Raw genomic sequence first — 22,167 nt, forward strand, 5'->3', positions numbered from 1 at the left:
AATACTTGCCCATATTAATGGGCACGCAATTATATGTTTGTAAATGCCCCTCTTATATAGAGGAGTTTAAGAGCTCATCTTTCCAAACATTTTCAATGTGGAATCAAAATGATCCCACATCATTTACAAAGGGAAGCCACATTTGTCTTCTTCCTCTTTTTTTTTTTTTTTTTTTTTTTTTTTTTTTGATTTTAAATTTATTTTGTATATAGTTTTGTTTGGATTATTAAATTTGTTGTTATTGTTATTATTATTGTTATTGTTATTGTTATTGTTATTGTTATTGTTATTATTTTAATTTTATTTTTATTTTTTTATTATTACATTATTACATAGGATTTTTATTATACTTGAACAATAATATTATTAATTATATTATTATATTATAAAATATAATACCATACATAATGTTACCAATTATGCAATATTATCAATTAATAGATTTTTTTAAATTTCCATTAGACATTTACTTAACAAATAAGCTTTACTACAAAAGTTTGGGTGGGAAAATAAAATTGGATGATTTTGTTTTTTTTTTTTTTTTTTTTTTTTTTTTTTTTTTTTTTTGAAAAGGGATGATTTTGTTTTTATATAATAATAATAATAATAATAATAATATATAATATATATATATATATATATATATATATATATATATATATATATATATATATATATATATATATATAGATTAATTATTACCCTAATACTTAATTTATAATTTTGATTTTAAAATTCTTATTATTATTATTATTAACATTAACATTTGATTATTTTTATAAAAAAAAAATGTAAATTCTAAAATTTGTATGAATAAATTTAAACTCTAATCCTACGCATTTCCTTATATGATTGTATAATTCATTTTATATACACATAATATTTATTAAAATGAAAATAGGAAAATTCTATAATATAATTTCATTAATTATAATTTATATTGATAGATTTATAATTAAAAAATTACATTTAAAAATTTAAAAAGTTGCATTTAAATTTTGCATGATTATTATAGTGCATAAGTGTATGTATGATTAGAAATATTCATGTTTTGTTAATTTAATAATTTCATTTCTTTAATTATATTTCATATTTTATTAATTGTAATTTAACTAAATTGTCACAAATATTTCTAGGGAAGAAATCTTATATTTCTCAATTTCTTTAATTATATTAATTATAATTACCAAATATTGTGACAATTACCATAATAATTTTATTAATTATATTACTTATATTAATTATAATATTTGTAATAATTTCTTCCAAAATTTAAATACATTACCATAATAATCACACAAAATAATGAAAGAAAAATTATTAAAATAATTATCTTTAATAAAAATAAGGAAATTATATTAAAAATTAATTATATATTAAGATAAGTATAATTTTTTTTCATGCCAATATATTATACATAGTATAAAAATATATATGTATATAAATTACCATAATAATTACACCGAAAAAGGTAACAATATATAATTATTAGGTAATAATATTAATAATTAATTATTAAGGTAAGTATAACTTATTTTGTACTAATAATATTATCCATTATATATATATATATATATATATATATATATATATATATATATATATATATATATATATATATATATATATATACTTTTAATTTTATATTGATAACCATAGTCTATGTATATACTTTAAGAAAATATTCATTATTAAAGATTAAAGATGAGATATAATTTAAAAAGTAAATTATTTATTAAATTACCTAATATAATTGTCTTACTAATTGATTCAATGCTACTATGTATAATTCATATATTTGAAAACTTTTTAAATCGACATATCCATTAATTGCCTTAATAATTAAAATAATTGTTAGTCAATCAATATTCAATAGTACTAAAAGTATTATTTGAATTTTTATACATAAGATATAATATTATTAAATCGAAATAATTAAATAAAAATAATGTGTCTATATTACAAAAAATTTTATAATAGTAATTTTTATTGCATAATAGAATTTGACAATTATTAAACATTGTTTATGGTAATTATTGTATGACTTTTAATACTAAAATTATTAGGTAGAATTTTTATAATTAAGGTATAATATTCTTAAGGTAAAATATTGCTTATATATGGTTTACCCGTATTAACCATCACTATATTAAATTAATAAATAATTCTTTTAATATAATATATTATTAAATCTAAACATATGATTAATATTTATTCAATATTATTACGGAAGTATTACAATTATAAATTTTACTCCGTATTAAATTTTAAATGGCTTAGCATATCGAAGCAAACATGGTAAGTCAATAACATTATTTTACATTAGTAAAGTGATTTTATATCAAGGAATGTCAAATGAAGAATAAAATCAAAATAATACTCTATTGAAAAAAAAAAAAAGCCACAGTACTTAATCATTTTTTTCCTAAAAAAAAAAAAAAAATTTAAATGGCAAGAAAAACGTCTTGAAAGGAAAGACAAACTACTCTCTTATTACAAAAAATGTACACTTTAAAAACGGAGAAATTGAATCGAAACAAAGTCCAATGCTTTGATATATTGACAACTAAAAAATGCTTTTAATTTCATTTTGGTTTTTATTGTATTCTTAGTATGGTTCCCTCTATAAGTCTATATATATTTACATATACACATAATTCGTCCCTCGATCACAAAACTTTATCATCTTGATGAGCAAGGAACTCTTTTGCTTCCCGATCAATCTTTCTAGATCTGTATCTTCTCCACAAAAAAAAAAAAAAAAAAAAAAAAAAAAAAAGACAAAGAAATATATATATCAACATTTTTTCTTATGAACCACTTTTGTTGTTTAAAAACCATAAAATATAAAAAAATAAAAACAAAACAAAACCCAAAAAGAAGAACAAAAAAAAAAAAAAAAAAAAAAACTAAGATGATGAAAACCTCACAAATGTAAATCACGTATCAACCTCAACTGTGGAAGATCACATGATGATTAGAAGTCTATTGCTTCCCGGTCAATCTTTGTAGATCCGTATAGTATCTTCTCCACAAAAATAGACCAAAAAAAAAAAGAATATATCAACATTTTTTCTTACGAACCACTTTTGTTGTTTAAAAATCAAAAAATACAAAAAAATAAAAACAAAACAAAACCCAAAAAGAAGAAAAAATAAAAGAAACTAAGATAATGATAACCTCACCAGTGCAAATCACGTATCAACCTCAACTGTGGAAGATCACAGGATGATTAGAAGTCTATTGCTTCCCGATCAATCTTTCTAGATCCGTATCTTCTCTACAAAAATAGACAAAAAAAAAAGAAAAGAATATATCAACATTTTTTCTTACGAACCACTTTTGTTGTTTAAAAATCAGAAAATACAAAAGAATAAAAACAAAACAAAACCCAAAAAGAAAAAAAAATTAAAGAAACTAAGATAATGAAAACCTCACCAGTGTAAATCACGTATCAACCTCAACTGTGGAAGATCACAGGATGATTAGCAAAAATCAATAAAATAATTAACCTTAGTTGGGGTTGTGTATGGTCATATAAGGTGTATTTATACACAATGGATGAGATCAAAAGGGTTTAGTATTGAAATTATAAAATGGTAAGAGATCTCAAGAAAGGTAAAATCTTTAATATTATTAAAATGCCATATTTGTCTAAATATTTGATATTACAAAAATGCCTCTAAGTTTTGGGGGGAAAATTTGGCTAGGAGGATTTTACTTTTATATATATATATATATATATATATATATATATATATATATATATATATATATATATATATATATATATATATATATATATATATATATATATATATATAGACTATTAGATCTTTGACTTGTTAAAAAAGCAATATAAGTGTTTGGTTAATTAGTTTTTTGAGAAAAAAAATTATACCAAACAACTATAAGCTATCAGCTAATTTAAAAAACGCATTTCAACATTCACCTAATGTTATTAACTAGTTATACCATTTAATTAACCCAATTAACTACTAGTCATTTACCAAACATGGTCATTAATTTTCAATTAGATGTAATTAAATTGATAATTTTATCAATGTATTACAATTAAGTCAATTAACTATTTTTTATATAGTTTAAGCGTTTATTTAACTTTTTCTTCCTTAATACCATAGAAATATTATAAAGTTGGGAATAAAGTTAATCGCATAAATTTCGTCTACATCACATAAATAGCATATATTATAAGCAAGTGATGGTGGTCTGGTGGATGCTAGCAAAAGGTTCATCAAACGTTTGCAATTCGAGAAAATGATTGACTTTTTTTTTTTAATAAAATAATCAATAAAAAAAACCTTGTGCTAGTTTGCAACGGTTTTGAAGTTAACATCAAGTATTCTTTCCAAAAGGTTTAACCCCAACCTTAAAGGGCCCCCACACTCCAACCCAACCGAGCAGTTGGGAGGATATAAATTATGATAACTCAACTAAACATGAATCATAGAAGTTAGAACTGTGCTTACTGTGTACAAAGAGACCCTCACTAGTTAACATCAAGTATTGTTTAAGGGTATTGTAGTTTTATAAGGCAGCGGTATCAATAGTTCTTGAAGAGTTTACTCAATTATGAATGCTTGAATGCTTGGACAGATTTAATGTCATAGATGAGGAATGTGTAATATGTGGAAAATTTTGGAAAGTGGGTAAGGATTTAAGGAAGAAATGAGAGAACCGCCAATCTATCTATACTACTAATAAAAAGTAAAAAATAAAATTATATTTTTATAATTTTTCGTCAAATTACCTCACAAACTATATTACTATATAAAATTTATTAATTATTATGATAATTCAACTAATAATTAACATACCTTGCAAAGAGTACTATAGTACATGTGCGAAATTCTTGTGTGTTAGCGAATAATGTAGCTATAACGGTAACCAGATTAAATAATCACAAAGAGAATAATTAATTGCGCTAAAAATTATTTTCCTTATGTTTTATGTTTACAGAATAAGCAATAGGACTAGACACATGATTACACATTATAGTCCATCATGTAGTTTCACACATAAATATACAGATAAAAGTCCATAAAACAAAAAATTAGGATAATGAGATGTTAGAGCATCTCCAACCTATCTATCTCCAAAACACCAAATTTTTTCAGTAAATGTCACATCAGCAGGAATATTTTCAGCATATTCTCACACCAAATTTTATTCATCTCCAACCCATTTACACCAAAATACCAAATTTTTACAATAAAATAATTTGATTTTTTAATTATTAGTTCAAATTTAATTAATTTAATATAACTTGTGATGTAAATAATAATTTTTATTAACATTAATATTTTTATAACATTAATTATTTTAAAAAATCGAATTTAACAATATTTTTAGAAATTTAATTTATTCCACAATAATAATATAGCATACAACATCTAGTACATTAAATTACATATGTTGTATGTATTTTAACTTTTATTATGTTCTATGTTTGATGTATTTAAAATTTTAATTAATATATATTCAATATTAGTCTTGTTTCGATCATCACAATGAGATCTTTAAAATGGTATAAATTTTATTTCATTATACAAACTTTAAATATAAGTATTTAACAAAATAAAAAATTACATATAAAACAAATAAATGATACAATTGTAATTAGAAAAAGGCACAAGTGTCAAATAGGCTCATCTACTACTGCAAAGTGTTCAATTCCCACCATGAACTAAATTAACTGTCAAATAAGTCTATCTACCAGCTAAATTCATTCAATTGGCCTTTTTTACAGGTTACCAACAGGTTGCCAATTTAATTATTAAAATAAATAATTAAAATTTTTCAAAAAATAAATAATTAATTAAAAAAATTAAAATTAAAAAAATAAAAGGGAGAGAGAACAGCCACCGGCTGTCCTCGCCGGACAGCCGTGGCTGTTCTCTCTCTTTATTTATTTATTTTTTTAATTTTAATTTTTTTAATTATTTATTTATTTTTTGAAAATTTTAATTAATTATTTTAATAATTAAATAGGCAACCTGTTGGTAACCTGTAAAAAAGGCCAATTGAATGAATTTAGCTGGTAGATAGACTTATTTGACACTTAATTTAATTCATGGTGGGAATTGAGCACTTCGCATTAGTTGATGGGCCTATTTGACACTTGTGCCTTAGAAAAAAGAAACAAGGACAAAATGGTACATTTTCTACCCTTTTCCATTTGGCGTTACTGTTCATCAACGCCAAACATTTTGGCGTTATAGAGTTTTTCATACTCACATTGGAGTTGCAAAAATGGCGATATAGGGTTAAAATTTGAAGATTTGAAGCCCCATCGGAGATGCTCTTAATGGAATTGAATCCTCGATGCACTAGTCCATAAAGAAGTTCAACTTATTATACATTTCAATTATAAAAGATAAACTTATATAATAAGTGAATACTAATAATACAAGTGTGTGTGTGTGTGTGTATATATATATATATATATATATATATATATATATATATATATATATATATACACACACACACACACACACACACACACACATATATATATAAGTGCGGTGTGGGGTGGATAGGGATACCTCCCCATGCTACCACCCCTATACCCATGCAGGTGTAAAAAATTCACTCATTCTTACACTTTGATGATGTGAAAGTGGGATCCACTTTTGAAAGTGAGAAAGTATTGTATGAATGTAAAGAATTTACAAATTTGATGATGTGGAAATAGGATCCACTTTTGAAAATGATAGTATATTGCATGAATAAGGATAGTATTATATATCTTATATAATAGAAAGAGACATGAAAGAATGTGGTGTTTGCCTATTTTGTTTTATTTCATGTTTCAAGTATTTTTTGTTGTTTTGTCAAAAAAAAAAAAAGAAGAATCTTTTGTTGTTTAGGTAGTGCATTCAAACAAAAAAGATAGTGCATTCTTTTAAAAATACAAGTAACAATAAAATAAAATTCAGGATAATTTTGGTGGACGGCGATGGCGATAATCAACCTACCAACAACAAAGAAATATCTTCAAAAAGATAGGGACAAATGAGAAAATGGATAAATGGCCGTCTGCATCATTTTTTTTTTCTTTTGTGTTTCTTAGAAAATGAAATTAATAATTAAATATGTGAATATGAAATAAAAGAAGTTTTAAAAAAAGTTACCTACGTATCTTCAACAACAACAAAACAAAAAAAGTGACCTATGTAAAAATTGACAATAATCTGGTATGGGCGAATTTGAAATGCAAAAAAACACTATGCAAAACTAAAAATGCACATGTTCTTTAAAGCATCTCATTATGTGATTTTTTTTTTCATAATTTTTTAGAAGAAGATGACTTATGTGGAGAAGAAAGATGAAAGAGATAGAAGAGTTGAGTTTTTTTGTGGGATCCATCATGAGAGAGAAAATGAAAATGAGAGGATGAGATGGCATGCGTGACCTGCGCAGACCGGGCGCTTGTTCTGTCTTAACTAATATATTATATATTCAACACGCCTTCACGTGTGGATCATAATCTATTTTTATTGGGTAGTACCGAGATTCAAACCCATGACCTTTTGTATGGAATTGATTATGGTACCAAATTAAAACATGTGCTCTATACTTCCATGAATTTCATCTCAACTAAAAAATTAAGCTAATAGTTGAATTTTACATATATATATATTATATTATATTACGGAGTATATTATATTTATGCTTAACCATGGTGGATTGAGCAATTTGAGCATTATTATAGTGCCCAGTTATTTCCTAATGGGCCACTCACAAAATTCAAAGGGCTCAGTGAGCCCAAAAGGCTGAATCAAAGCGCTAGGGCTTCCATAGCATTCCAGCTTCCCTTTAAATAAAACCACATAATCATCCTCTTCTTCCTCCATAAACATCGCTACTCCCCGCCGGCACAATCTCCCCCTGCCGCCGTTCTGAGCAAATCAGTCGTAGGCTCGTAGGTTCCTAGGCTATTGCTAGTCAATCCATCAAAACAATGCACAGTACATAGGCTTCTGCGGCATTAATATCAATCGCCCAGACGCCTAATTTTTCAGAGTGCAAAAACCGACGCTAGGGCTTCGCTTTGCAGCTTCGACTCCTCTTCCATGTCGTTGCTGCCTGTTATGCCCTCACATCTCTTCTCTTTCATGTTTTTATAATAATTTTAGCAGAGATTGTGTTTTACAGTATGGGTTTGTTTAATTCTGATTTGAAATTTGGAGAAATGAATCATGGGTATGTCCCAGAATGAAGATTTGGAGGAGGGGACGCCCATGTGCTTATTTATTACTCCAGAAATTAATGCTCTTTTTTACGTTTGCCCAAGGATCAATCGTTGTTGACTGCGGTGTCTGCAGATTGTGTGTACTAGGCCTCTTATCGTCAACATTTCTGACAGCCTGGCCTAATTAAATTCACTCAATTTTGCAAAAAAGTTTCCCTTTTTTTGATAATGGAAAATGCAAACACTTGATTCTTTTTCATTAATGTTCGTGAGTTTTGAAGAAAATTGTTTTTTGTGGCCCATTCATGTGGGGGACTTGCCCATCAACCTATCTGCAACTAATCGGAAACTAGCCTCACTCCGGCTGTAACCTACCATCGGAATTAGTTGCGATAGCCGATAGGGTAAGTTGAATTGGAACTATTAATTTGTTAAACCCTAAATTTGGTTGAGTTAATTTGGAAAGAGAAGTTGATTTCAATCGGAACTACCAATTGTTAAACCCTAAATTGGATTGGAGTAAAATTGTCTGTTCAATTTATGGGAGAAGTTTTAGGGGGGGGGGGGGGGGGAGGATATGGTATGATATATGATATATTATCAGTCCGAGACAACTTGCAGAGCCCTAATCAATTTTGTACTCTGATGGTGCCCATTTTAAACTGTGCAAAGAATTTAAGGCCCTCTGTGCATATTAATTCCTCATTTTTAAAATAAAAAAAAATATTTGCATTTTATTCATCTTATTTCTTTTTAATTTTTCAATGAATCAAACAATTGCCCTGTGTTAAATTATTTAGACCTGGTTCAATCTGATTTGTGACGTGATTCGAACTCTCAAACTCATGTCCCTTATCTCATTGTGGAATTTAATTATATTATGTCAACTTAGACTAATAATGTTCATGCTTGAGGTGGGTAACAAAATATTTCTTTATGAGTTTTAAGATATTAATCAGAGTTCAAATTTGAGGTGTATAAAAATATTATACTCTATATTTTGTTAAAGGTAACTAGATGCCAAATGAATCAAGTTTGTAAATGAAGGGATCATGGCCATTTATTTGAAGAGACCATAGGTAGATAAGTGATAATTGGACAAAAGTAAACCACGTTGTTATGATTGATTTTCTTATGTGTTTGTATATGTGTTGTTGAAAACACGTTAATCATGCACTGGAAAAAAAATCATGACAAGTATAATTGTTCATCACTAAACCTAGAGACTATATATACATGTTAATGAACATTCCTAGGTAGGTGTAACTAATGTAATAGAATCACGACAAGTGTATGAAGGCGTACATTTTGTTAGAGCATCCTCATCACGCGGTTTTTGATAATCTAATTAGTAGAGAGAGGGTGGAGGAATAAAAAAAGAAGAAAAAGGAATTTGACATGCAAAATAAAATAAAATAAAATGCTAGGCAGTTAACACGCTAGCGGGCGCGTGACTACATGCACCGGGTTGGGTGCTGCTTGTGCCGCTGACGTGCGCCTTTGTGCCTATCTTTGGTGTTAAAAACCTACAAAAATCAAATAAAAACTGGCGATGGTGATGCTCTTAGAATCTTGAAATTAGAGTTGTGAAAAAGTTATAAATTATAATCACATACATCTTTTGTCTTTTTCTAAGAAATTATAATTACATACATATTATCTTCTTTTAAACTTTTTAGTCAAAGTCAAAATTATTCGGTGAGATGATTATTCTCAACCTAATACCTTAAGTTCTTGAACTCTTTTAATTCATCGAATTTTCGTGAACCACCACATATAGTACATTTTAAGTGCTAATCATATAAAATTTTTCAAATTTTGTTTTAAAGATGATTTTAATGATTCATGAATATGACAAGGGTTAGTAATTATTAAATGGAGCATGGACCGTGGGTACCTTACCCCTTAATGTCCATCTCACAAGCAGAGTATATAAATCATGAATCTGGGGCAGTATTCTCCCTTCCAGTTAGGTAATACCACTATATTGGGTGACTAATTTATTAGGGTCATTTTCTGTTGCAGGTTAAAATAAAAGCCACCTTTCCCCATGCTCCTATCCAAATCCTATATCTCACTTATTGTTGCCATATAATTTAGTGTCTTATACTTTATAGTAAAATATTTTTATTTTTATTTTTTAAAATTAGCATCACAATATCATAATAAGATATCGAAATCACAATATCATAATAAGATACCGAAATTTTTCTCATATATAAATATGTATATATGTTTAGCTTAAGATTTACATTATTTGAAATTGTTAGATTTGGTGAATAAATATTGTTGTAAAATTGAGTAGGCTAGGAGAGTGCTAATTATTTTTGGACCATTAGGAAAGGAAGATCCCAAAAAAACAACACTAGGTCACCATTACAAAAATTAAACTTCTCTAGAACGCTACTGATGGATCCCATAGTAAGCGTACCTAGTTGATCAAAGAGATCACGCATACAATCGGACAGATTAGAGTAGTTGGCCAGCTAGCTAGTCAGGAGAACGTCAATCGGGACAGATTAAAGTAGTTGGCCAGCTAGCTAGTCAGGAGAACGTCAATCGGGATAGATTAAAGTAGTTGGCCAGCTAGCTAGTCAGGAGAACGTCAATCGGGACAGATTCACTACAAGAAAAATGCACATAGACAACGGTTAATAACCGTTGTCGTAGGGGTATAATTTCTGTTGTTGAAGCCGGTGTTGTTGTAAGTCCCGCGCATAGACAACGGTTTTTTAACCGTTGTCTTTTCTAGAAACAACAACGGTTTTTTAACCGTTGTCTATTAAGTGTTGTTGAAGCCGGTGTTGTTGTAAGTCACACACATAGACAACGGTTAATAACCGTTGTCTTTTCTAGAAACGACAACGGTTTTTTAACCGTTGTCTATTAAGTGTTGTTGAAACCGGTGTTGTTAAAAGTCACGCACATAGACAACGGTTATTAACCGTTGTCTTTTCTACCAACGACAACTGTTTTTTAACCGTTGTCTATTAAATGTTGTTGAAACCGGTGTTGTTAAAAGTCACGCACATAGACAACGGTTATTAACCGTTGTCTTTTCTACCAACGACAACGGTTTTTTAACCGTTGTCTATTAAGTGTTGTTGAAATCGGTGTTGTTAAAAGTCACGCACATAGACAACGGTTAACCGTTGTCTTTTCTACCAACGACAACGGTTTTTGACCCGTTGTCTATTCAATGTTGTTGAAACCGATGTTGTTAAAAGTGATGCACATAGACAACGGCTTTTAACTGTTGTCTATTGTGTGTTGTTGAAATCGCTGTTGTTAAAAGTCACGCCAATAAACTGTTGTCTTTTGTAAAAAAGACAACAGTTTCAACTGTTGTCTATTGTACAAAAGCCAACAGTTTCAAACTGTTGTCTATTGTAAAATAGACAACGGTTTTTAACCGTTATCTTAACGGTTTTTAACCGTTTTTAACCTGCTTAAATTTTAATCATATAAAAAATCAATTTATCCATAAACCATGGCCAAGTGTAGTTACATAATTTTGCACAAGCTAAGGTTCAAAATAACAAGTCTAAATACTTCCATGACCAATTCTAATCGAATCATATATCATCCAAGTCATAATACTACAAAAAACAATTCCACGAACCAAGTCTAAATGATCACAACGTTCTAATGATCAAATCATACCTACTCTAATATCTTCATAGAATATCGGCTCATTCAGAACGCACCAGATCAATAATTGCTTTGTCACCCTCAATCTGCAATAAAAGAGTAGGCATTTATAAAGAGCACAATCCTTAAGTGCTTCTATAAAGAGGAAAATTTAAGAGACTTGAGATTACAATAATTATATCACTTGCTCCCGTTATATCATCCAATCCATACAATATCCTTTCAGTGTCACTTTCCTAAAAGTAACAATGGCACAACAATAAGAGATTAGTAACGTAACACTGTGCCAAAAAACAAAATAAAAAGCAAATGATATTCATAGTTTAGAATCAAAAGCATCAAGAACAATAAATAGAAGAAAATCTTAAAATGAAAAATCTGAATAGTAGTCACCACTTTTTATAATGAAAGAATTAAGAGGGAATTTCCCCAACTCAAAGGTGAAGAGGTTAGCCTTACAGATAAGACACAATAAGGGTTGAATCAATAAATGTGGATAATAATCATAATATGAATAATGTGTGAATGCAGCTAGTGGAGTTTAGAAAATAAACTGTAGCACTATATCAAGCTTTAAAATCAATGTGTTTCTTAGCTAAAGAAATGGTATTGACAAGCACCTGCCAAAATCTTTTTCTTTTGTTTATATCCCGGTATTTGCAGCTTACAATTTCGCCATTCCTTCGATAAGGAAATGCAATAACAATCTGTATCAACAGAACTTTCAGAAAAGTTAGCCTGGGAAACATTGAATTCATCATATCCGTATGAAAAACCAGCTATGGTAAGATGAGGTAATTAGACTATTAGAGCTTACAATATTTCTCTAATATGGGACAAGCCTTTACTAGTTCATTAAGGAGTTTGATCACTTTAAAGATTAAGAGGATGAGGGTGGTTTCACAAAAGAAGAGAAGAACATTTAAAGAAACACAAATTTGCCATACAAAATCAGACTTGCCAGAAGAGCAGCTGTCAAGCAGCCTTGTATATAAAGCCCTTGGTGAAATTTCCAAATGATTAAAATGGTCCAAGAGCCAATGGTGAAAGGTTCAAGAGCCTAATGAATTGCAAAGTATAGCCTAAAATAGGAACACAAAACTGAAAATTAGGTAATTCAAAGGGAAAAGTTTGAGAACTGATGATAAAGTTAAGGATCAATTATAGTTGATCAAAAACATAAATACACAACAATCAACTTTACATAGTGAAGAAATAAGGGTTGGTTGGGAAAAGTATATCTACTAGGTAAACATGTTTTTTAATATGTAAAGTTAAGTGTTGTTTATATGTACTTTAGCAACCATTTTTGCAAGAAATATAATGCTAATGGCTAAAAAAAAAAATTTATTTATTGAACTTATAGGTGCATAATATATTTAAATCTAAAAAGATAATCTAAACATACTTGGAAACGTATATATTTTGTCTCTTTACGTTCCAAGTCCTTGAGAAGAACCTTTTGCTCCTACTTTGGCAAATCTAAGCTTGCCAACTTCTGCTCTAGAAATGAGCGCCTGCAGTTTGTAGAATAGAAAGCATCTGAATACTTCAACAAAGCATCTGACAATTTGTTTGATATTATGGTCCACCTTCTGGGAAAGCTAACTAAATCTAGAAAATACTTCTATCTCAATCCAAGCTAACATATGGGAATGCTGTAACTTCATATCAAAATTATTCATCCACCAGCAATTAAGTGGACATGAGGAAAAATCAAACAGTTCATTTTACAAGGCATATAATGTACAACTGCATCACCACTAAATCATTCAATCAGCTTGTGTCCTGTTTATATTGAATGCAGATTTGGACACCCATTATGAATGTTCATCTTTGCAGTGACAATTTCCATGACAACAACCTCATAGGAGGTATGAGCTCATCCTGTATGGCTGTATATATGAGTGCCTGCTATAGACTACCATTCCAAGACAATGACAAACTTCCCTACAAACACTCATATGACTTGTGTTCAACTCACAGACTCATAAATTTTCAAATGATGCAAGCACAACAAGGATTCAAATACTAATATAATGTAGACTCCCTCACCACAGAATAACATTTAGAGCATTTTATTAGAACTAAAGGTTTACAACTTTTCCAACATTGAACTTGAAACTCAAGTAAAGAAGGAAGGAGAAAGCATTTTTTTAGCTTTAAATCTTTAATCCGAGGCATAATTTCACTAAAGCACAAGAAACGAACGTATCAACAAGACTCCACTATATGCATGATTAAACTAAGTTGAATATCAAGAAAATGCAATTACCTGAACTCACCAGAACTTGATTTGGTGCAGGAGCAGCTCCCATTCGTGTATCCATTTCAACTTTTCCTTAAACATGCAAAGTGTTTCACTAAGTAAGGAAAGCATAATACTGAACTCACCAGAACTTGATTTGGTGCAGGAGCAGCTCCCATTCGTGTATCCATTTCAACTTTTCCTTAAACATGCAAAGTGTTTCACTAAGTAAGGAAAGCATAATACTAGACATGCAATGATTGGTTTGGTAGTGAGAATCCCTCAGAACTTAGCTTGTTTATTTACCTCAGAAATTGAAGTTCTCTTTCAAGTAACACACCATCTCTTTCAAGTTACTCATGTGCATAAGTAAGATTATAGAACTCCTTTGCAAGGTGGATACGGTTCCACAACATAACAATTTCTATACAATCAATGCAGCCTAATTAACATCACATAATAGAAGATCTTTTAACACACATATAATTAAATTTGCTTAAGAAATATGAATTAATCTTGTTCATCATTGCAAAAACAGAAGCAAAACCTTAAAAATTAAAGCAGATTAAAACAATATGAGACTAGCCCAGATTTTATCCAAATGCAAAATTCAAAAGCAAATCAAAGCAACAACAATTCACACAAACAAATCTTTTAAAGAAATTGAGACCTTTTCTTTAACCACAAAGAGTGAAACCTAAATAGCATGCATATAACAGAGCTGTATAGAAGGAAGATTAGACTGGAATGAAAAAAAAAACAGAAAGACAAGCAAGATTAGACTTACAATGAGGCCTGTGCACTTAACAGAGAGCTGTAGAAGGAAGAGCGGCGGCGGCGAGTGTGACTGAGGCTGAGGCTGTGGCTGTCGGCCGTCGTCGTCGGCGAAGGAAGAGCGGCGGCAGGAGGTCTCGGAAATGAGAGGGCGAGATGAAGGGCGGCGGCGAGTGTGGCTGAGGCTGAGGCGGTGGCTGTTGGTTGTCGTCGTCGGCAGAGGGATGGCAGCGAAGAACTCTCCTGATCGGCGAAATGAAATTTTGGAATATTGGGGGTAGAACTCTCTTGATCGAGGAATAAAATGGGGCGAAATGAAAATTTTCTAAGTTTGGGCGGGTAGGGCTAAATTTTGGGTTGATTTTTCGCGCTCTCTAATAAAATAATAATAAATTTTTTGCGGCATCCGGAACGACCCAATTAAACCGGACAATATAGATATAGAACAGGGTAAGAAAATATTAGTTTTATTACCCAGGTCACTAGACCCAATTAAAATAGTACCGGGTATATAGGTACAGAACGCGAGATTCACAGATTTCTATACTGTAGATTCATAAAATCTTTACTCTAGATTCATAATTTCTAAAGCGTAGATTCATAATTTAAATAGGTAGATTCATAATTTCTATGCAATAGATTCATAATTTCTATACTACAGATTCATAATTTCTGTATTGTTGATTCATAATTTCTAAACTGTATAGTTATCAAATTATGAACATATAGTTTTGTGATTTGTAAATACAGAGTTCAACAATTGGGAATATGAACATCGAAAATTATGAACATAAAGTTTTGTAATTGTGAATATATAGTTCAATCATTATGAATATGAATTTCAAAAATTATGAATATATAGTTCGGTAATTATGAACATAGAACAGTGTGCATCATGCATGGTGCACACGGTTGCACAGCATAATTTGTCATTTATTACCCGGAGGTTTATTACCCAGACAGCTGGCGGCCCAATTATATTACAAAGATCGCGACAAAAGAAATGGGATATAGCTCTATGTTCATTATAGGAGCATATGTTCATAATTCCGTAACTGTACATTCATAATTCAATAACTATAAAGTCATAATTTTCGAAGCTCTATATATTCACAATTTTATAGCTCTATGTTCATAATTTTATCACTATATGTTCATAATGTCAGAGCTCTGTGTTCATAATTCCATAATTGTACATTCATAATTCCATATTTGTACATTCATATATAATTCCATAACTGTACATTCATAAAGTCATAACTATACATTCATAATCCCACAAATTAATAACACCGTTAACGGCGAGACAAAATCAAAGTTCCCTGAAAACGACGTCGTACGTTTTGGACTCGTGTTCACAATGCATTGTTCAGCTATTATGAACATAGAACAGTTGCCCAGCATAATTTGCCCTTTAATACCCCGAGGTTTATTACCGACAACTCGCGGCCCAATTATATTACAAAGCTAAGATCATGGCAAAAGAAATGGGATATAGCTAACCAATCGTTATGCTATGGACCCGTGTCCACACTGTAGTGTGGACACGGTAACGGTGCCGTTAGTGGACTTTGATCAATGTACGACATAATTTGTGATAGCTAACTGTACGGCATCGATCAACTACTATTTCATATTCATTTTCCACGTATCTCAATTTTGGGTGCCCAAATTTTTTTTAAAAAATATTATAGATATAATCTATTGTTTTTTATACTTGATATTTTTATTTTTTTTTTGAATTCATAGATTGGTCTTAATTATAATATGAAAATAAAACTTTAATGAATTGACTTTGAAATTTTGGTGAATAATTTTATATTTAAATATGAACAAAAATATAACTATTAAATTAACTTTTGAATTGTATTCTTTATTTGTTAAATTTTTATGCAATATATTTGGACAAAAAAATTTAATTACATTTTTATTCTTGTTAACACTCAGGATATAATAGCTAAAAGATAAGGTGTAACACTTTAGTACACAAGAGTTGGTGTGGTTTGGTGGATTTGGCTTTGTTTGTTATGTTAAAGGTTTTGGGTTCTATCTTTTGTGGTGGCATCCTTAACCTATTTTATACAATCATTGTCTTGGGTCTCAAAGACAACACATAAGAAAATTGGTTATATCAAGTATATATATTAGTTTACTTGAGTACAGAAGTGTTGATTTGGTTTGGTGGGTTTAGCTTAGTTTATTATGTTAGAGGTCTTGGGTTCTATTCTTTCTAAGGGATCCTTTAATTATTTTCTAAAATTGTTGTCTTGGTTTTCACAAACAACACAGAAGCAACCCAGTTATATACTAAATGTTGCACATTCAAACACAAGAGTTTATGTTGCTTAGTTGGTTAAACCTTATTTGTTAAGTTTGAGGTTAAAGGTTTGACTCTTGTTATTAACATCCTTATCTTTGCTTTATACAACTCATTAAATAATGATGTGCAAAAACAACGATTTTTATAACCGTTGTATTTGTAGTGTTGTGTATTCAAATACGCTTAAAGACAACATACCAAAGACAACGGTTAAATAAAACCGTTGTCTTAAACAAATAAAGAACGCGCAACGACAACGGTTTTATATAACCGTTGTCGTTGTAGTGTTGTGTATTCAAGTGCTATTAAAGACAACACATAAATGACAACGGTTAAATAAAACCGTTGTCTTTTATAAAATAATATTGCGCAAAGACAACGATTTTTTATAACTGTTGTCTTTGTAGTGTTGTGTGTTCAAATACGCTTAAAGACAACATACCAAAGACAACGGTTAAATAAAACTATTGTCTTAAACAAATAAAGAACGCGCAACGACAACGGTTATATAAAACTGTTGTCGTTGTAGTGTTGTGTATTCAAGTGCTATTAAAGACAACACATAAATGACAACAGTTAAATAAAACCGTTGTCTTTTAAAAAATAATAATGCGCAAAGACAACGGTTTAAAAAAACCGTTGTCTTTGTAGCGTTGTGTATTCTAGTGCGCTTAAAGACAACACACCAACGACAACGGTTAAATAAAACCGTTGTCTTTGTTAAAAAAAAAGAGCGCACAAAGACAACGGTTTTAAACAACCGTTGTCTTTCTAGTGTTGTGTATTCTAATGCTCTTAAAGACAACACACCAACGACAACGGTTAAAAAAACCGTTGTCTTTTTTAAAAAAAAAAACGCACATAGACAACAGTTTTAAAAAACCGTTGTCGTTGTAGTGTTGTCTTTTCACAAAATGCACAAAGACAACACACTTATAACAACGGTTAAGTAAAAACCGTTGTCTTTGACAAAAGTGTTGCATCAAAGACAACGGTTTTGGACCAAACTGTTGTCTTTTATACAAAAGACAACACTTTTCTTAAAAACTGTTGTCTTTCTAGTGTTGTCTATGTGCATTTTTCTTGTAGTGATTAAAGTAGTTGGCCAGCTAGCTAGTCAGGAGAACGTCAATCGGGACAGATTAAAGTAGTTGGCCAGCTAGCTAGTCAGGAGAACGTCAATCGGGACAGATTAAAGTAGTTGGCCAGCTAGCTAGTCAGGAGAACGTCAATCGGGACAGATTAAAGTAGTTGGCCAGCTAGCTAGTCAGGAGAACGTCAATCGGGACAGATTAAAGTAGTTGGCCAGCTAGCTAGTCAGGAGAACGTCAATCAGGACAGATTAAAGTAGTTGGCCAGCTAGCTAGTCAGGAGAACGTCAATCGGGACAGATTAAAGTAGTTGGCCAGCTAGCTAGTCAGGAGAACGTCAATCAGGACAGATTAAAGTAGTTGGCCAGCTAGCTAGTCAGGAGAACGTCAATCAGGACAGATTAAAGTAGTTGGCCAGCTAGCTAGTCAGGAGAACGTCAATCAGGACAGATTAAAGTAGTTGGCCAGCTAGCTAGTCAAGAGAACGTCAATCGAGACAGATTAAAGTTCGAGACAGATTAAAGTAGTTGGCCAGCTAGCTAGTCAGGAGAACGTCAATCGGGATAGATTAGAGTAGTTGGCACGTCGTACGTCAAACGTGACAGATTAGAGTAGTTGGCCAGCTAGCTAGTCAGGAGAACGTCAATCGGGACCGGGATAGATTAGAGTAGTTAGCGGCCTTCTAGCTAGTTAGGAGAACGTCAATCGGGACAGATTAGAGTAGTTGGCCTTCTAGTTAGTCAGGAGAACGTCGTAGGACTGTTAAGCAATATTTGATAGATACTTAAAACATTCATGTCCAAATTAACTCCTCCCTAGTTTCCCCTTTTCAAACTTAGGAAAGTGATCTTGTAGTTTATGAAGGAAATCTAGGCCTGATTTGGGAAAAATCAAGGAAAAATTCATAATATGAATTTGTAAACGACTTCATTCCATTTCTTAAGATCAAGTGCCTATGTATAAATACCTTTCAGTGGAACATTGTAAAGGGTTCTATTATTACTTTCTGGCAATAACACACTTATATCCTTTTGTAAGGTTGTGTTGGCTTGCTGACTAGTTATCTCGTAGTCATAAAACTATCATTGACGTCGTCTGTGAAAAACAAGACAAAAATATCGTGTTCTCAAGCAATCTATCCGATCTACCGCCATGGTTCGCACCAGGAGAAACCAAAATAGGATCACTTCAGACCCGCACCCATGCCAATAGATACCAACAACTCTATTATGTTCTCAAGCATGCTCTAAATCTTTAACTTGATCGACTTTTCATTGGTTTCTCACCTCTAGATTACAAGTTTGAATGAATTTTATGGAATGTTATTTTCAAAATAATAGACTTAGTTTGAAACTTAGGAAAGATGCTGAGTGGCTCCATTTTGTAATAATACAACGTACAGTTCATGGACTTCCCCAAACACTAGACTGAAACAATTCTAAGTGTAACACATCATACGTCACTACAAGAGATAGATTATAGTTGGTTCCTAAAACATGGGAGAATTTGTGGGTGAAGAATTCACCAAGTTAAGGATGCTATCCCAGTAATTTTTGTTATCTTCATAGTAGTGATGATTGCCGCTGGCGCCATCGCCGGCGTTATTGGACTCGGTGCTGCCGGCCTCCGATAAGCTCCGTTCCGTCGAATTTGCACTGAGCAAAAGGTCGGTGAACCTCTCCACAAAATTGCCGGTGGGGATGTGCTCTTGTGTCGTCCATGCAGCGCTCTCCATGGCGACGGCGGGCATGCTTGTCAAGCCGAGAAGCCCCGACGAGGCGAAACCGGCGGCGGCGGTGGAATCCTCGACGCCGCCGCCGTGTTTGAAATGCTCCGCCGCATTCCCGAAGCACTTCCACGCTTGATCCTCAGTTTCTTCTTTCATAAACGCCGCCGTCGAGTGCTCGCCCATCCCCGCGCCGGTGCTGGAAATCTGCGGCGCGTTCTCGGAGTAGCTCAGCGTCGACGTCGGCGACTCCAGCTGCGGCTCTCCGACGCCAAGTCCGACAACGGAAAACGCCCCGCTGCTGCCTCCGGCGCCGCCGCCACCACCCCAAGCTTTTAGTATGTCGAGACACCGCGGCGACCCGGCCGCCGGCGGCACCACCGGCTTGTTGAGCGGGCTAGAAGGCTCCAGAGGGTTCTGGAGAGAAACAGAACGAAGCTTGGATTGGCGGACCAGGCGGGCCTCGGCTTCGAGGCGGGCGCTTTCCCACTGCGCCATGTGGCTGAGATTGGCGGCGCTCTTGGACTGGCCGTCGCTGGATAACAGCGCGTCGTTCTTCGGCTTGTGGGTCACCGGATCAATCCCCATTTTCGCCAGCCGCTTCTTCAGATGCGTATTCCAGTAATTCTTGATCTCGTTGTCCGTCCGTTTCGGCAAGTGAGTGGCAATCGCCGACCACCTGTGACCACCACCACAAAAAAAAAAAAAAAAACACCAATTCCGACATATAAACCTTAAAATAACCGAAAACAAAAAACAAAAATAAAACATCCAAACAAAATCCACCCTTTTCCCTTTGTTTTTTTCCTAATCATCAGTTTTCAAACACAAAAAACGACAAACACCCGAATTCTTCCATTCCCCTCTTGTTCTATGTCACTTTTGTTGTCCCACAAATTTCAACTTAATTTGAAGAAAAGTACATATGAATTTTAAAATGTGGGTTGTGATGTGATACATAATGCAAAATGGAGAATAATACCCAGTCTGGAATTCAGATGATTATGCCATTTTTGTGCATGATGCCCAGACTGGAAAAGTGGTACACACACACACGCAAGATTATTAAACACCCATTATTACGGAAACCTGTTGGTTGGATAGATGAGAAGTCCAATGATTACAAGGAATTAAGAAAGTTTGTGAGGAAAACCTGTTTCCGAGGAGAGCATGGAGTTGGATAATGGTTTGCTCTTCTTGTAAACTGAATTTTCCTCTCTTGATATCAGGCCGGAGATAGTTGGTCCATCTTAGCCGGCAACTTTTCCCACATCTTTGCAGGCCTGTACGAGATCAGACGTTATTATATTAGCAGAAACAGAGAAATTAATAAAGGTATATATGTATGTACCGACCGGCTTTAGAAGGCAAGGCACGCCAGCTGCCATGGCCGTGTTGTTCGATATAAGCCAAGAGTTTCTGGTCTTCTTCGGGCGTCCAAGGACCTTTCTTGAGGCCGACTTTATCGCAGCACGGCGATCGACCCATTGCCGGAAAGTTAGATCGAAGAGGGGGGGCCGGAGTATTTATAGTAGGAGTTAAGTAGTGGTTTCTATTTTGGATGATCCGAGGGAATAGAGGAATGGGGAATTTGATTTGCAGGAGCAGTAATGGGGAATTTTAGAAGATGATGAAGTGGTCAGTGGCGAGCATGAGTAGTGGGGAGATGAGAGAGATGATGGAGAAGAGAGGAAGAAAGGTCAGCGACATGTGTAAATGAGTCCATGTGACGCTACTGCCCCTTCATTCCCTCTATATATGGACTTCCCCTCCTTCAACTTCATGCCATGCATCCCCCAAATTATTATTATTATTATTTTTTTTTTAAATTGTGTTTTCATTTTTATATGTTCTACAACACTAAGTATCTCCATCTCTTAAAATCAAAATACATCAGGATAAAAAAAAAATATTTAAAACAAAATAAATTAGATAAAATAGTTTGATCTAATTAGAATATAGGCACAACCAGGGGCGGATCCAGAAATCTTATCTATTGAGAGAGAGATTAAAACTAACAAGAAACAACCCAGTCATATTTTTGACTAGAGATGGAAAATCAAAATACATCAAGATAAAAAAAAAATATTTAAAACAAAATTAATTAGATAAAATCGTTTGATCTAATTAGAATGTTCA

General features: G+C 32.1%; 1 protein-coding gene and 1 long non-coding RNA gene across 2 annotated transcripts; both read right to left on the reverse strand.

Annotated features, from left to right (window-relative positions):
* Positions 1 to 1,319: 1,319 nt before the first annotated feature.
* On the reverse strand, positions 1,320 to 12,551 carry LOC109188892. Its single transcript, XR_002055510.1, has 3 exons — positions 12,490 to 12,551; positions 12,040 to 12,105; positions 1,320 to 1,333 (listed from the first exon to the last, which is right to left on the reverse strand). It is a non-coding gene; the product is annotated as an uncharacterized LOC109188892 (long non-coding RNA).
* A 7,097-nt stretch (positions 12,552 to 19,648) lies between these two features.
* On the reverse strand, positions 19,649 to 21,748 carry LOC109188787 (myb-related protein Zm38-like). Its single transcript, XM_019339411.1, has 3 exons — positions 21,384 to 21,748; positions 21,182 to 21,311; positions 19,649 to 20,707 (listed from the first exon to the last, which is right to left on the reverse strand). The coding sequence occupies exons 1-3, from the start codon at positions 21,514 to 21,516 to the stop codon at positions 19,792 to 19,794; spliced, it is 1,179 nt and encodes a 392-aa protein (XP_019194956.1). The 5' UTR covers positions 21,517 to 21,748; the 3' UTR covers positions 19,649 to 19,791.
* Between the last annotated feature and the right edge of the window lie 419 nt (positions 21,749 to 22,167).

This window comes from Ipomoea nil, unplaced genomic scaffold (genome assembly GCF_001879475.1).
Source record: "Ipomoea nil cultivar Tokyo-kokei standard unplaced genomic scaffold, Asagao_1.1 scaffold1509, whole genome shotgun sequence".
Lineage (NCBI taxonomy): Eukaryota > Viridiplantae > Streptophyta > Magnoliopsida > Solanales > Convolvulaceae > Ipomoea > Ipomoea nil.

What these genes read in the sequence shown, in the direction of transcription:
- LOC109188787 (XM_019339411.1), bottom strand. Translation starts at nt 21,516, where the DNA reads ATGGGTCGATCGCCGTGCTGCGATAAAGTCGGCCTCAAGAAAGGTCCT. An exon ending in TGCCTTGCCTTCTAAAGCCG is followed by an intron (nt 21,312 to 21,383) that starts GTCGGTACATAC and finishes GATCTCGTACAG; the next exon opens with GCCTGCAAAGATGTGGGAAA. An exon ending in CATGCTCTCCTCGGAAACAG is followed by an intron (nt 20,708 to 21,181) that starts GTTTTCCTCACA and finishes TGGTGGTCACAG; the next exon opens with GTGGTCGGCGATTGCCACTC.